A 15,822-nucleotide genomic window follows, 5' to 3' on the forward strand; every position below is an offset into this window, starting at 1 on the left:
ATAATTAGAAACCTAATACTTACGAAACCTAGTATTTACCTAAGATACTACAACTAATAAAATCACAGCACTAAACTCATACAGTCTGTAACGGGTGCTGTGTTTCCTCACCCAGCGAGCTCTTCAAGGAGATTATTGGGTTGGGATCAGCTGTGCAAGTACTGTGCAATTCCTCTTTCTTTGTGGAACTTGCATCGTTTGCATGGATAAATGTCTAACTGTCACTAAACTGAAGGCTTTGTTCTATTCAATTTTGTACATAAAATGCTTTTGGATGACTTAGTGGCAGTCTTCTATTACAGAAACATCACGAGTCAGACAGCCCCATATTCCCACCCATTCCCAGCAGTAAGCAAATTATCACATCATACCAATAAATTCTTACGGAGTGAGAGTTTATAAATTATTTTTCTATATACTGCTACACAGAGAGTGTTCCTGTTCAAAAAGGCATTTGAAGATATATGTGTTTACTGTGAATATGAAAAAATTGAAACTATGAAACAGAACAGTTTCTGAAAGACCCATTATTTGGAGCTAACTGGGGAAAAAACAACCCTCTAACAAGCCTTATTGTGTGTGCTGGTTTTTTGAGCTGTCAGTGAGTACTGAGTCTGAACTTTCTGTATAAAACGTTGCCAGAAAGGAGTCATGTTCTCCTTGCACATTTACTAAAACATATAGAAAAACACGTTCGTTCCGATCTCAGCCTGCCCCAGCTGCCTCAGGTAAGTTCATACCCAGCAAAATCCCAGCTGATGCAATTGCACATTCATTTAAAATGAATCTTGACAAAACACTCCCCATCCCATGGGAAAAACAATGTCCCTGCCAAAAATCCTTCTCCCATGCAGAGCTGCCATGAGCACAAAAACAGCCTAGGCAGCTGGTAATCAAGGACCAGAGCCCCACACTGCCTGGGGGAAGGTTTTGCATGAAGCATATTTCTTCCACTTGCCAGCTCAGCCCTCTGTGCTCAGGGAATCAATGCAGGCTGTAAAACTATGAAAAATCTCCCAGACCAGCCCCTCTGCTCAGACTCCAAGCGCCCACTGGGACACTGAGCAGGAGCTGCAGGGCTGCTGTTGCCATGCAGGATAATGAGGAATCACCACATGGTCACAGCCACACTATTGCTTACACCTTCCCATTCTTATCAGTACAGAAAAAACACCACAGTATTTATCCAGAGGATAAATCCAGAGCAACCCGCTCTGGGGTCCCCAAATTAAGGAAATGGGGCTTCTGGAACAAGTCCAGAGGAGAACCACAAAGATGCCCCAAGGGCTGGAGCACCTCTGAGACAGGCTGAGAAAGCTGGGCTTGTTCAGCCTGGAGAGAAGGCTCAAGGCAGACCTTAGAGCAGCTGCCAGTGCCTGATGGGCCAACAAGAAAGCTGTAGAGGGACATTTTACAAGGGCAGGAAGGGATAGGACAAGAGGGAATGGATTTAAACTGACAAAGGGGGGCATTTGGATTTAGATGTCAGGAAAAAGTTCTTCACTGTGAGGGTGGTGAGGCGCTGGCACAGCGCTGCCCTGTGGCTGCTCCATCCTGTGGCTGCCCCATCCCTGGCAGTGCTCAAGGCCAGGTTGTCAGAAAAAATATCACCAGGAAAGTCGCAAGGACCTGTGGCTGCCCCATCCCTGGCAGTGCTCAAGGCCAGGTTGGATGGGGCTTTGAGCAACCACGTCTAGTGGAAGGTGTCCCTGCCTGTGGCAGGGGGGTTGGAACTGCATGATCTTTAAGGTCCCTTCCAAAACAGACATTCTGTGATTCTATGAAGCATCTCAGAAAGAAAAGCAGCCCTTTTCAGCTCTTGCTTTTGTTACTCTGAGGCTCACAGTTAGCTTTGCATCAACCAGCTTCCTTGCTGAGGACACATAAGGCACACACTCTGACAATGGAGCTGACTCACACACTGATAAAAAAATGCTTTTACCCCTCCAGATTTTCCATGGCTGCTCCCTTGGGCACGATGCAACCAAAGGGAGAAGCAGGTGGCAGCATGTGATAGCACAGACACCAGGACTGTGGGACACACCGGCTGAGCAGGGAGCACCGCAGGACCCTTTTCAGGGCTTTGCACAGCACAAGAAAGGGTCCTTGCAACTTTCCTGGTGATATATTTTCTGACAAAAAGCAGGTTCATCACTAGGTCAACTGAAGCTCCCAAGAGGAGAAAAGGCACGAGGTGCTAAACAGAAACTGTTATGTGGGCAGCCAGGAGGAGAGTGGCTGCTGACCTGTGGTGCAATTGTGAACCCATACAATTCCCCAGCCCTTCTTTTTAATAATATCCCTCTCCTGCCTGTGTGGGATCACAGGATTTGATTACTGCTGTGAACAGAGGCCTGACACTCCCAATAACCACAGTAACAAATGACATTCCTATGGTAACGCGATGAAAGCCCCTGAGGTATACCCCTCAGGATGACCGTAGGCAGGAAAACCAGATGACTGTGTCATCCTCTACCAGGCCACCAAAAGGAACAGATTTCCTCTAAAATACCACAAAATCTCAAGTCAGCTGTGGGGAAAAAAGGCATGAGATTGATGGGTCAGCCCCCGCTGTCTGAGCCTGGATAGTAGCTTTTTTCCCATGATTTGGATGTAGCCACTGCTTTCTTTAATCAGGAGTCAACCTCAGGTACTTTCCTCCTGAAAAACATCATTCTTGAAGCAAGTTCACATGCTGCCCACATCTCAGGAGATGCGCAAACCCGGTGTTCTAGCCCCTAGAGCCAGATCCCCACCGTAGCTGATTCAAGGACAGGCTTTTCATTTTCCCCCCTCCATCTAAAGCAAAGCAAACAGTTCTAAGATTGCTTTTAACTGCATTAGGAGATTCAAAGTATTTATTTTAAACATCATTAATAACCAAGTAAGGATAATCTGAAATGCCCATACCAACATAGCAGCAAATCCTCCAGTTTTATACTCTGAAAACTATTTTCACATGAAGGGACTCTGTTGATGTATTTCATTTTTATTAATTCTTAAAAGAAACTCATATTTTTACAGTCTCATTATCCTTAAGTCCTTTAAAACAATCCTTAGGTCTCTAAAGCACTTTGTTAGCTGTGAAATATTTGCCTCTGCCTCAAGGCGGATCGTGCCCATGCATCGTGCTCGACTCTAATGAGCGAGGTATTATTTTTGCTTCGTTTTCATTCCACAGTAGTTTTGTTCCTCAGCTATTTCTGTAACCACACAGCCCCCCCATTTCCTCGCCCCCAGCATTTATATGCCTTAGCTCAGTTCTAATTTCTCATTAGAAGAGAATTTAATAAAGATAACTTTTAATGGGAGTTGTGTGTGAGCACTAAAGGATGAATAATGTTCTGCACGTTGGTCAGGTTTTCCTAGCAAGACCTCCACCAGATGACAGATATTGCTCTTTGCTCATGCAAATGCAGAGAAGCAGAGCCTCTTCACCCTGCAAGTGCATACCACAGATTCATCTGTGGTTTCTGGCTGATGTGAGATATATAAAGAAAACTGGAGCCAAAATTTCTTTAGATATGAAATATACTGGCTTTAGAAAGCTCAGAAAGAATGTTTATATTTGTCAGTAATTAGGGTTTCTAAAGGATAAATGGCCCAGATACACACTCACAACCCATCTATCTTTATCTTTATGGTCCTAACCTCAAACCTGGTACTTAGGAGGAACTGAGGTTTGGAGACCTGATGGTAATCTAGGATTTTCCCTTCTCTTTCAACAGACAGAGAGGGGTTTTCCCACCACATGCAGAAAGAAAGGGAAACATGCCAAACACCCAAGGCGTAAAGAGAATCTTCAACCTTGATCATATGCAGTCTGATTAAAATGCTAACACTTCCATCTCCTAAGTCAAATTTAGAAAGATAGTAATGTTTGGGATAAATAACATGGACAACCTTACCTCTAGAAGAAACATGGGAGCTTGGTCTAAGGTCCTGCCTCTTCTCATCTTTCTTTAGCAGATGTGGCACTAGGAAATGCCACCCTCATCAAGCATTACCCAAAACGTACATGGTCAAAAGACCTTCCTGGAGAGAGGTGCCAGCACAAATATAAGGTCCTGCTGAGGGATCTCTAAGGATTTTAATTGCAGTGGGTGAAGGCAAGAGCAGCCCTCTGCTCTGGGGTGTGTCAGAAGCTGAATGATGTGACCTGGAGTCTTTAATTTAAGAAAGCTGTCAGAATTAAGGGGAAGAAGAAGAGAAGGGTTTTCTGAACGTAAAGCAAAAAGCAGAGTGGCCAGCAGCCACACACTGCTCAGTGCCGCAGGCTTCCTGTCCTGCTGCTGCACGCTACAGCCCCCCTGGGTAAAAGTCCCTTAACTACAGGTTTACATTGCAAAACTCAACTAAATCCAAATGAATCAGTTCTGCTAATTTGAATCCAAGGCGTAGAATATGCAAAGTTTACTGTTATTTATACAGAGAGCAGGTACAGTCATCAGCAGCACAATGAGCTAAATGATTGCCATTTACCTTTTCACTCCCTTTCAAACATATGCAAGACACCAGTGAAACACTCCACGCCCCCACTATTTGAATTTCCACTAATGACAAAAACTCAGCTTGCATGAATCCACTACATGTTTATTTTTCACATACACGTTTTAGAAACACATGAATTCAGTCACAAGTCACACAGATTCTCACCCGTTTCATCTCAAAAAAGATTTTTCCCCCACAATGCCATAAAATAGATTAAAATTCATGATCAAACTTTCTAATGTTAGTATCTGAAACTTCAAATGCATTTCTCCGCACTCTAAACAGCAGGAATATATTCAATATATTCACTTGGATACTTCACTGGACCTACAGATATGCACTGATATGTTCTCAAAATATGCAGCTATTACTTGAAAAAATGGCTGAGTACTCCTAAAACTCTTAAGTTCAAAATCTCAAACATTCTCGAACTTTCCTTAATATGTTTGCTAATTGCTGCTATTATTTTTTATAGTGACCCAACATGCCCACATTTGAGGTGCATTAACTGATGATTCGTGAGGGATTCTCATTTCTATCAGGGGACAAAACCAGAAGGTCCCCAGGAGGAAATGCTGCCACAAATAATACTGTTTTCTCTCTTTTTTTTTTTTTTCTCTTACCTGATTTCCTCCCATGCCGTGGCAGTTGAAAATGCCCACTTTTTCATTTTCCTTGCGGCCCATGTTGTCTAAACACTGGTTGGTTTCAACATTCCTGATCTGAAGAAAGAAAGAGATTAAATGTTCCTTGAAAAAAAACGCCTGTAAATGTCATACTTGTGCAGAAAAGATTATGGCGCTGCAAGAGGAAGTACATTATCCATGCATCTGACTAAATGAATACATTTTAACTTGCAATCTGTAAATATGTCACACTCCCAAAAGAAAATGAAAATCGTTACAAAGAATACGAGTGAGATTTTAAATTACATGTTAAGTGTAAGTATGAACAGCATTCAAGGCAAATCTCATTGGATGCCTTGCATTGTTTTTTTAACAAACATAATACGCTTTTACTTCTAAACAACGCAAAACTAGTGGCTTGCCCACGACACACACTTTTATTTCCTTCCAGCAGGGCTGACTCTACTGTGAGAGAGAAAAACTGAGTATGAACAGCATCAGACATCTGACTCTTTCAGAGCAGAGGCTGTTGGACAGCTTTTTGACTAATTACATGCTTTTTAGAAGTTTTTAAATAAATGAATCTATCCATCCTTGGAAAGGACAAACACACTTAGTGAACATCTCTGGTTAAACATTTCCACACCAGTTGCGCCGATGCAGCTGGGAGGAAGGCAGCACTACAAGCACATTGCCTGTGATGCAGCGCACGAGATGATGAGTTCCTTCCAGTGATGCCTGGCTCAAGCAATTGCAACAAAAGACCATCAGAGCAAGAAGCAATGAAGAGCAGGGTAAATATCAGAGCATCCCTGCTCTAAATGTTATTTTTAGAATACATGTTTATCCAGGAGAAAAACTGAGTATAAAAGCAATCAACCAATTCCAACCTCGTAGGAGACGAGAAGCAGGAGACACCACAGTCTCCCTGAAGCTCTCCCACCTCGCAGTTTCCACGACAGCGTGTGCATTCAGTCTGTACCACATGTGCATTTAATATTATTTTTCTTAACACTCCTCATACACCTGTCAGCGGAGCTGTACAAACACAGCTCCCCCGGCTCCTCTTCGCTCTCAACAGCACAGGCTGATTTTCTTACTAATGTGTGCAAAGCAAAAACACATCTCAGGGTCCTGCACTCCTTCGGTAAAACTGCCAGGAAACCCTGTATTTTGAGAGAGTTCAGTGGCACTTAGTACAACTCTCAGTCATCTGTGATGCTTCGTGCCACCCTCAGAGGCTTGGCAGGCCCGGCTGTCAGCACTAAACCAATGCCACCAGATTGGGCTTGGCAAAGAAAATGAGAGTGGAATCTGATTAAAGACACTGGGGCAGAGCAGCTCAGCAAAGCTCATGTGGATGCTTCTTAATCTGCTCTAAGGCTGCTAATCACACGGAAAGGAGTTGCACCACCTTATGCTGGTGAGTAACCTCTTGAAGGCTCATGATCTTAATTGCTTAATCCTCCGAGAGCTGCCAAAGTCAGGAGAAGGGCTGTCAGCGTCCGCAGCCTGGTCACCCACCCAGGGTTCAGACCTCAGGTGCCAGCTGACAACCACACCACTGGTTTCCACCACTGCTTTTAAAACAAATGGTCCCTCTTTAGAGACATGTACCCTAGCCCTACATGTGGCTACATATATGTGGCTTTCTGGCATGCAGCAGCATCACCGGCAGCAGGAGGGAAGAGCCAGCTCACGGGCAAACTTTCCTCCTCTGTCTCCTCTCCTTTTCTCCAGCACGTGCCACTCTGCAGATTACCAAAGAAACTGCAGATCACCAACCTGTATCCGATCAATTAGCTCAAATGATAATCCCAAGGTTTTTTCTTAAATAACCTTTTTTTGTAGAAATGGTTTCAAGTATATCCACAAGAAAGGCAGTTTTATTTTCTGGCAAACCCTTGATTAATTAAAACTGCGAATAAAACAAAAAGTGCCTTGAAAACTCAGCTATGATTATTATGTCTCAGGTTTACAAAATAATTCTTGTCTCATGTCTACTTTGTATTCAATGTTACACGATTAAAATGTAAAAAAGAACATTCAGTATTTACCACATTTTGCACATTTTATTCCCATTCTGAGGTATATTATCCATCCACAAAATTCAAAACTAGTACAGTTTCTGTATATAAGTTATGTTCTAACTGAACAGAAAATTTACCTGCAAATAAAGGCTTGGCAACCTTCAGGATCAACCTGTTAAGTGTACAATGAATGTGCTTTATAAACTACTTAAGAATTTCAGTTCTGTATAACACCACACTTTAGAAATTTCACTTACAAATTGTGCATTTCATTTACAAAAGCAACAGGCATATATCAATTAGTTGTGCAACACCCAAATAAAATCCAAATTAAAATGTAAAACAACACTGACTATTATTTCTAACAGGTTGGGCAGTGCAAGTGAGCCACGTGTGAACATTATCCAATTTGAAGTCACACCTGCACTATCCTGCAGGAGGTCATAAGTAAGGATGTTTATCCCAAATCTGTCGAAATGATTCACACTTTTTGTCACTGTTTCTATTAGAAAAGAACAAAATATGCACTCACACAATATATTTGGAGGCCCAGTGTTGAACGCTCCTTACATTTAGATTGCAGTGTACTAGAGAATAATTTTCTCAGATTTATTACAGAGCCCGACTCTTAGCAGCCAGCGAAGCCACGCTCCCACCTGCAGGCTGCATCATATTCTCTTTTCTTTCTCCTTCATCATTTTTCGAGCCACAGAGAAGTGTAGTCCTCTCCTGACCAGCCACCCCCATGCATGGTACATCTCACATAGCCCCTGGGCACATTACAGACCATTTGTGCACTAATGATGCCAACTGCACAGACAAGCCAGGCAGTTTGTCCCACCTGAGATTACATCTCTGCTGAAAGAGAGGAAAATGACTGAGAAATGCACTCCTGATGTTTTAAAAATTGTCCATTACTGCTGATGATGCTACCTGAGCTTCAGCTCTAAAAATCCCCTTTACTGCTCGACTGGTAGTCAGCAGCCACCATAGTCAAGTGTGAGTTTTAATTCTTAGATCCTGCCTGAACTGCTGTTTCCATAGCAATGAGGCCATGTTGGTAAAATTAAGGTGTTTTAATAACTATTTTATTTCTTTCTCATACTTTTATTTTCCAGTCTGACAGTATCGTACAAAACCTTATTTGACACTTGTTAGATGAGTTCCTTCCTTGCTGTAAACACCACGTTTCACTTTATCTTGTCATAGTTAAACTGGAAACCCTACCGTGGCTTTTATTTGGCACTACAACTGCAAGTTTCAATAGTAAACTACATTTCTGGATGTAAAAAAGTAAAATTTTCTCATCTGACTGCTTTTTTACCTGTGGCAATCTTAAAATCAAGCCATTCAAGAGCTTTTAAAAGTCAACGTAGTTACAACTCAATAGAATATTTTTAATAATGAATTATCTGAATTCGAAAAAGATTCCAGCTTTGGGTGGTACAGAACTATTAGATTATTAGGAATGTCTGTGATACTCAGCTCCAGGCAGCCTTGCTGGAAAACACAGCATCAATGAGCAAACACATTTCTTTTAGAAGAAAAAAGCAAAACACCCGAAGCTTTTTCTACTCTACATGTAAGTGATAAGTGATGATGGAAAGTTTCCTTTAACTACTGCATATTACCTAATTATTTCAAAATATTAGTTGCAAACCTCACTTTTCCAATACACTACTCAATTTAAAAGATAAATTTTTAATTGTGAATGTATACATTCAGAATAGCAATGCCCTCCTATGAAAGATTTAGAGAAGAAGCAACCTGCTCAAAAGTAAAGTTAGACGCAGGTATTGCACACAAGCACTTTACTCCTTTCCCCAAAACCACTTCTTCTCTCAGTGATTCCTCCCCTTGTGGTGTGTACTTACTGTTCGAGTGTAACCAAAGGAAATGGTTCGTACCTCCCCAAGGGAGTAATAGCGCCGTGGAATCTGGGAATCGGGATAGATGTTTTCCAAGTACCACGAGAAAGGTTTACACTTCAGATTTTCTCTCAGTGCTTTTCTGATGGATACATCACCGTAATCCACCTTAACAACACCTGGAATTGTTAAGAAAATAGATGATCAAAGCACAGGTTTTGTAAAGCTGCAGAGCATGCATCATGGATTCTTCTCACGTTGTCATGATTTCCTTTTTATCAATATCCACTTGCTGGAATTATGGTGCAGCAGTATGTGAATGCATATGCAGCTGCCACACCATAGATCTTTACAAGCATTAAACGATTAATTTTTGCAATTTCAATTTTGCAAATTGAATCATAGAAAGGTTTGGGTTGGAAGGGATCTTAAAGATCATCTAGTTCCAGACTCAGAATATTATTTATTTCTTTTCAGATTATTTTATCGGTCTGGAAAGGCAGGACCACTGAACTCCTTGATTTCTTCATATTCCAAAATAATAAATAATAAATATTTTTACAAATTATTTTTTTCCAAAGCATCTTGCTGGTGTTTTCCAGCACCCTGCTGAAAGAAATAACTTGGATGAGGCATGGCTATTTTACTGCTATAATCCAGAACAGCCCTTGGGTGATTTCACCAGCAAGGACACGTTCTCCATCCTGAGGAATCCTGTTGCTACTTCCTTCCTGTGCCCCACAAGGTCCCACAGACCTTGAGCTCAGCCCACAGCACAACTCACAGCATAGCTATCATCAACACTATTATAAAATTTAATGTCTCCCGTAATAAGGCAGGGAAGGGGAAACAAGGTGGCAGGTTTCTGCAGAGAGCAGCCAGTGGACAGGACCGACCTCTATGATGAGTCAGAATCCCTATCACAGGCAGGGCACTGGTGGCACAGTTCTCATTGAGGAAGAAGATGTCACATCACATCAATTAAATTGTCACTGTGTCTGGTGGGGCTGTTCCTACTGCAAGCCTATACATCAGAAACCTGAGCCAGCAGCATCCTGCTGGCCATCAGGAGTGGTGCATGGGCCACATATCAGAAATACAAGTCATGAAGAGAAAAAAAAGAAAACCAAATGGAATAATCAGCAAGGAGAGGGGAAATCATTTGAAATCCCCTCCCCACCCCACACTCCCCGTACAGCACATTCTTAATTAAATTAAAAGAATATATGGTGCTTTCAAGACTCATGATAGCTAGTCAAGCAACTTATTTCACTGTTAATGCTAGAAGTATGCAGCCAGGAAAGAGGAAATACAAGCTCGAGGACACAGGCATGGCTGCACATCCCAGACATAGGACACTGAATCAATGATCACAGAAAGCAACATAAAGGCCAGGCTTAAGGTGCTTGGCCAACCTGAGTTATTTAGAAAGATAACCCAAAACCAAAAAGCACGTCAAATATTCTCTGTATCCTAATTTAACCTAATTTTAGATGAGAGCTACCATTCAAAGAAACTGGTAAGCAAAGGAACAGCAACTGCCAGCACTCAGCTGAAACAGTTTAGACACTCTCGCAGGTCTGTATCTGAAAATCATGCTGCATTCCATCATCTTCTGCTTTCCATTATTTATGGGATCTTATTTTAAAATTATCATAGAGGTGAAGCTCCAAGGACATCAGCATATTCTGCTAGGAAATGATGCCCTATCGCACAATTTTTAAAGAAATTCAGCACACAGCAACAGCAAAACTATTCACTATTAGTAACAAAAATTAAACTTATTTTGGTTAACCACTCTCACCCATATTTCCAAATATTTACCAGTTACACCTTAGACAAATTAGGTTTGTGTATCATTATATAATTAAAGGATAAGATGTAATTCTAGATAATTAACTAAAATACAGGATATACTACAAATTATTGCTACAGGTTAAAATAAAGGCAGGTGCTCCTGGGAAGCACCTTAGCTTGATCATAGTGGCTGGGGGTGACTAATACTTCATCAGCTCCAGATCAGCAAAAACTCCTCACAAACTGAATGTTCTCGGTCAGTGCCTAAAAATTAAGTGGCACTTACTTGGGCATTAGGAAAGCATGACACCTTAAACTTCAGTAAATGGAAGTATTCAGATAAAACCTTCAGCCATAACACGTACAGAGAAATTAAATAGTATTAAGTTAGGGGATTGTGGAAAAGTGAAGAGAAATCAAATCCAGCTTAAATCCCTGTGGTGCTGTCCTCAAGCAGAACAGATCTGTAGCGCCTGTGGCGGACATGTGAGAATTGGAAAAGGCAAGCTCACAGCATGGGGGAATACATGGGTTCTAGAGACAGAGGCTTCGTAAGGAAGGAGGCTCCGTCCACTCTGCAGCTCTCAGAATATCTTCTGTTATGATCAGTAAGCTGTTGGGGAGGCTCTATAGAAGTCTTAAAAAGATATTTTCTTTTTTCCCCCCAAGAAGCAAAAGTAATTTATCAGCTGCTGTGCTGGAGATGGATCACAGAGCTTCATTTGACTCTGTTTAAGGGAAGAAAAGCATCAAAATGTCAGAATTACAGTAGTTAATTAATGTTACTTTTTCAAATGGCAATTCTTCTCTAAATACAACTCACGCAGTCACTGTTTAATTTAACTTACACTACCTAAAACTACTACCTAAAACACCTTGGGGCCTAACCCCCATGTTTCCATGAAACAGCATCTTATGGCTGTTCCACTGCTTTGTGTCTGTCTATGCTCACCACAAAAGGACCAAACTAAACAGATGACGAGTGCAACCTCTGGACCCGGTAGGGCATGAGCAGGATTGCGACATGAGTTTTGCTGCAGAGTATTTGTCACTTCTATAGATGAGGCCCTCAGTGATAGGGTTTAGTGGTGTCTTGGCAGTCCTGGGGTAATGGTTGGACTTAATGATCTTAAAGGTCTTTTCCAACCTAGCTGATTCTATGATTCTACGTACCAGTGGTGGAAGACCAGAAACACCTGCCTGATTTCAAGGCTATCCATTCAATCTGTGTGAAAACATCTTTGCTATCAGAAAAGAGACTATTTAAAAAAAAAATAAAAAATAAAAAATGTTTTTCAGGTAAGCTTTAAAGGCAAGAGTCTGCAATTACTGCCTCTTGGTAGAAGAGACGTGCACGACTGCTATTATTTGTGCTACTCAATCCTTATCTATAATTAAGCTAATCTTCCTCATGGGAAGGCACTGGAAGTGCTAGCAGAAAAGCAATATCTGTTTCATACTGCTTTGTACTGTGGGGATCTGATGAAGCTGAACATGAGGAAAAAGGATATTAACACGGTTGTATTCTGAGATGGCAAATAGCACAGCCTACCCCCACCGCACGCACCCACTTTGATATTCGAGTTATGAACCAAATCAAAAACGCTGTCTCTGAATGAAAATACCCTGTGGATCAACCAAACACCTTGTTTCGATTTTGCTTTACAATTCTTACAGGGATTTTTATTTTCGCACTTGGTTCAGCCCTGAAATTGCTGGATTAGAAAAAGGAATAAATGTTTTTCCACTCAAACTGACTCAACTTCATCTTGAGTTTTCTGTGATTAAACAAACTCCAGCAAAATAAATTCTAGTTTTACATTTTCATAAAACATAGCTGTAGATATGGGTAGTCTTTGGTGGGTGTGGCACACTCACCTCACTGGGGCAGGTTTATTTTGAGGCTCTTCAGGTCCTGGAACCACACATTAGATGCAGAAACTATGGTCACTGTGCCCAAGGTCTCCAAGGCACTGGCACAACCCCTTTAATCCAAGCTGTCCTTTCCTTTTCTCTCTGCGGGCTCCTAACACAAGTTAATAATACTCCCTGCTAAACCCCTGACAGGTTCTCCTTTCCCAAAGCTCTATTATACATATTCCTTATCTTGCAGGAACTGGGCTGGTTCATTTTGTAGCAGTCACTCATGTTACATGCAGCGATGCCAGCACTCTCCTGCTTTGTCTTCAAGCAAGGACCTCATTTGTATGGTTCTCCACTAAACATTTACATTCCCTTCTGCTCAACTTAAACCCAAGCTATTATGAATCCATACTTATTTATTGTCACTACTTGCTAAAGAATCGATGGGACTCAGAGAAAATATAAAAATAATTAATGACTAATAAGGCTGCTTACACTTAAATACGAAAAGATAAGTAAAATGTCCTTGGGTGGAAAAAAAAATTAAAGAAATCTCATAAGAAGCTACAGGAAGCGTAGTGTGCAAAAGAATGGATTAAAAATCAGAAGCAGATTGTTTTAGCAGAGCAGTGGATGTGCTCGAAGTAGAACAAATTAAATGGTTGCAGCACTGCATTGCAGCTGCATTTTTTTCTAACGGGCATGACCTGCAAATAAGCATACAAGCGCATACTTTCAAAATTGGCAAAATGTACCATTTACGCAGAACAAGACAGTAATTCATGGTGATAAAGATTTAAAAAAAAAAAAAAAGGAAAAAAAAATAAGCAAAGCCTGGAATGGAATAGAAATTGTAGAACTGAGAATAATGCAAGAATACCACTTTGAAAACTTAATCCAAATTAGGCTTTTGTTATCTTTTGCTACCTTGAAAAGCCTAAAAGAAAACTGTGTGTCACTGAAGCAATATTCTAGTGTATTCAAAGGGAGAGCAGTGTGACCAGAGGAGCCAGGCTACGCGCGTCTGTCCATAGTTCAGCTTTGGATGGGGAAGCCCGTATCACTTTGCACAGAAGCCAGCTCATTATCCAAGGTGCCCCCTTTAAATGAGAAATCTAAGAAGCAAGTTGAAGGCCACGGGAAACCTCCAGAGATGGAGATAGTTTAGCTTGATTTTTGCTTTTTTTTACCACCAAAGCAGTATTCAAAATTATATATGTTTCACAGGATTGAAGATGGCAAAGAGCTAAATTAAAAATGAGTTTGCAACACCCGGTTTGGCACACATGACAGAGAAGCAATGAGAACACTTGCCAACAATTTTTGAAAAATACTAGTTGCTGTATTAATATGATTCAATCAGTGCCGGGGAGGATGCTTCACTCCAGCACACTGTGCTGCCTTGCATCCAAGGAGCCAGAGGGTGGCTGCCAGCAATTTGCAAGAGGAAAGCTCCAACTCTCACAGACAAGGGCTGAGCAGGTCCTGCAGTGCTACAAAACAATCCAGGAAATTTAACACTTAATGCTCTATGCTTCTAAAATCCAGGGACTTTCATGTTCTATCTGTATCAAAAGCAGACATATTAATTGGTAACACATGTATTTTCTAATTACTCAAAACATTAATTCCTTGACATGTCTTATTTATATTGCCAAAAACGACGTGTAAGTCATTAATAAGTAAAATAAATAAAAAATGTGCTAACTAAAAAAAAAAAAAAAAACCACAACCAAAACCACCACCTTCCCCCCTCTTTCTGAGGAGTTCTTGTATCCACTCAAGGGTGATTTAAGATGAATATAGGTAGCGGATTTCTAATATAAAATATGGTATGGAATGAAGATTCTGAGCTTCTCATGGGAAAACTTCAGCTATATATGCTTGGAGAAAACATGTTTACAATTTCTAACATAAAAAAATATATTATCACTTCAGAAAATGAATCAATATTATCAATATTTCTGCAAATTAATTTCTGCATGACATTGTGTTGCACTTTTAAAGCTTATTCTATGGCAAAAGATTAAGACTTCAAATGTTGTTTTACCCCATAAACATACCTGTGTTGTATGATACTTATACACACATATTTTAGAAAGACAGAGGATAATTAAATCTTACATTGCCAATTTTGTCCAGACACTAAAGAAAAAAATATCAAGTTTACTGAAACAGGTATCAATTGGAACATTATTATGGATAAAATGAATCCTTCATTAAGATGTGTCTCTGGTCCATATCTTAGGAAAGCTTTTAAGAGAGGCAGAGCTGAAAAGAAACCTCTGACTTTAGCTTTGACCACCCAGCACCAAAGAGTAAATATTAAATAGTAAAATGGAATTTTTACAGTAAAAATGTTTTCCCTGTGAAAGACATGAAAGCCTGCTATGTTACAGCTCTTCTCTCACATAAAAAAAAAAAAAAAAAGAAAAGCATTCCTGGGAAATTTTGTCCTTTTTACTAACATGTAAGAGCAACAGGAGTGAAACCTATGCTCTTGCGACTGTAACAAGGCTAGAGCTGATTTAAGTTGTAAGAGTGTGCATGTAAAATGATGTCTTTTTGTAGCTGGAGAAATTTCTAAATATCTTCATAAAGACCATTACATTGATGCTGTTTTCAAATTGAAACATTGGGTTTCTATTGACATTCAGTACATTAAGACTAAACAAGCAGGTCAGCCAATCTCTATTTTGTTGGCATCTTAAATGAGTCTCATTTTGAACGTCCATATGACCCTTCAAAACACGATTGTTTCCCAACTCATAAATTTTATAGATAGAATCAAAGCCAGCCTCTCTCCTCAGGGTATTCAAATACATGTTTTGCATTACCTGCTATTTCAATATTGGGCACACTATGCATGAGGGTACTATTTTTCCTATTCCATTTATATTACATGTAACGTAATAAAGGTTTTCTTTCCACTCTTCCATATCAGCTGAAAAGCTACATTAAATCATTAGAGATCTGTAATATGGCCCACAAGGGATACCATTAGGAAAAAGTAATGTAAAGCGGCCCTGGCTGGCTGGCAATGATCTGCCAACCCACTCTTTATACTCCATTTTATTAGAAATTTAATAAAAAGATCTTTGCAAATATCAGTGCTATAAATGACACAAAAGATAAAACATGAATTTG

At 40.4% G+C, this 15,822-nt stretch overlaps 1 protein-coding gene across 3 annotated transcripts in view; it reads right to left on the minus strand.

The window, feature by feature from the left end:
• Nucleotides 1-15,822, minus strand: part of GALNT13 (polypeptide N-acetylgalactosaminyltransferase 13) — a 153,031-nt gene that overhangs the window by 22,170 nt on the left and 115,039 nt on the right. For 2 of the 3 annotated variants that reach the window (XM_030488318.1, XM_030488319.1), the window contains exons 10-11: nt 9,022-9,194; nt 5,115-5,213 (exon numbers count right to left, since the gene is read on the minus strand). In XM_030488318.1, the coding sequence (XP_030344178.1) occupies nt 5,115-5,213; nt 9,022-9,194 (272 nt within the window). The remainder of the gene's footprint in view (nt 1-5,114; nt 5,214-9,021; nt 9,195-15,822) is intronic. The other variant, XM_030488320.1, reaches the window with a different exon arrangement.

This window comes from Strigops habroptila, chromosome 5 (genome assembly GCF_004027225.2).
Source record: "Strigops habroptila isolate Jane chromosome 5, bStrHab1.2.pri, whole genome shotgun sequence".
Taxonomy (NCBI): domain Eukaryota; kingdom Metazoa; phylum Chordata; class Aves; order Psittaciformes; family Psittacidae; genus Strigops; species Strigops habroptila.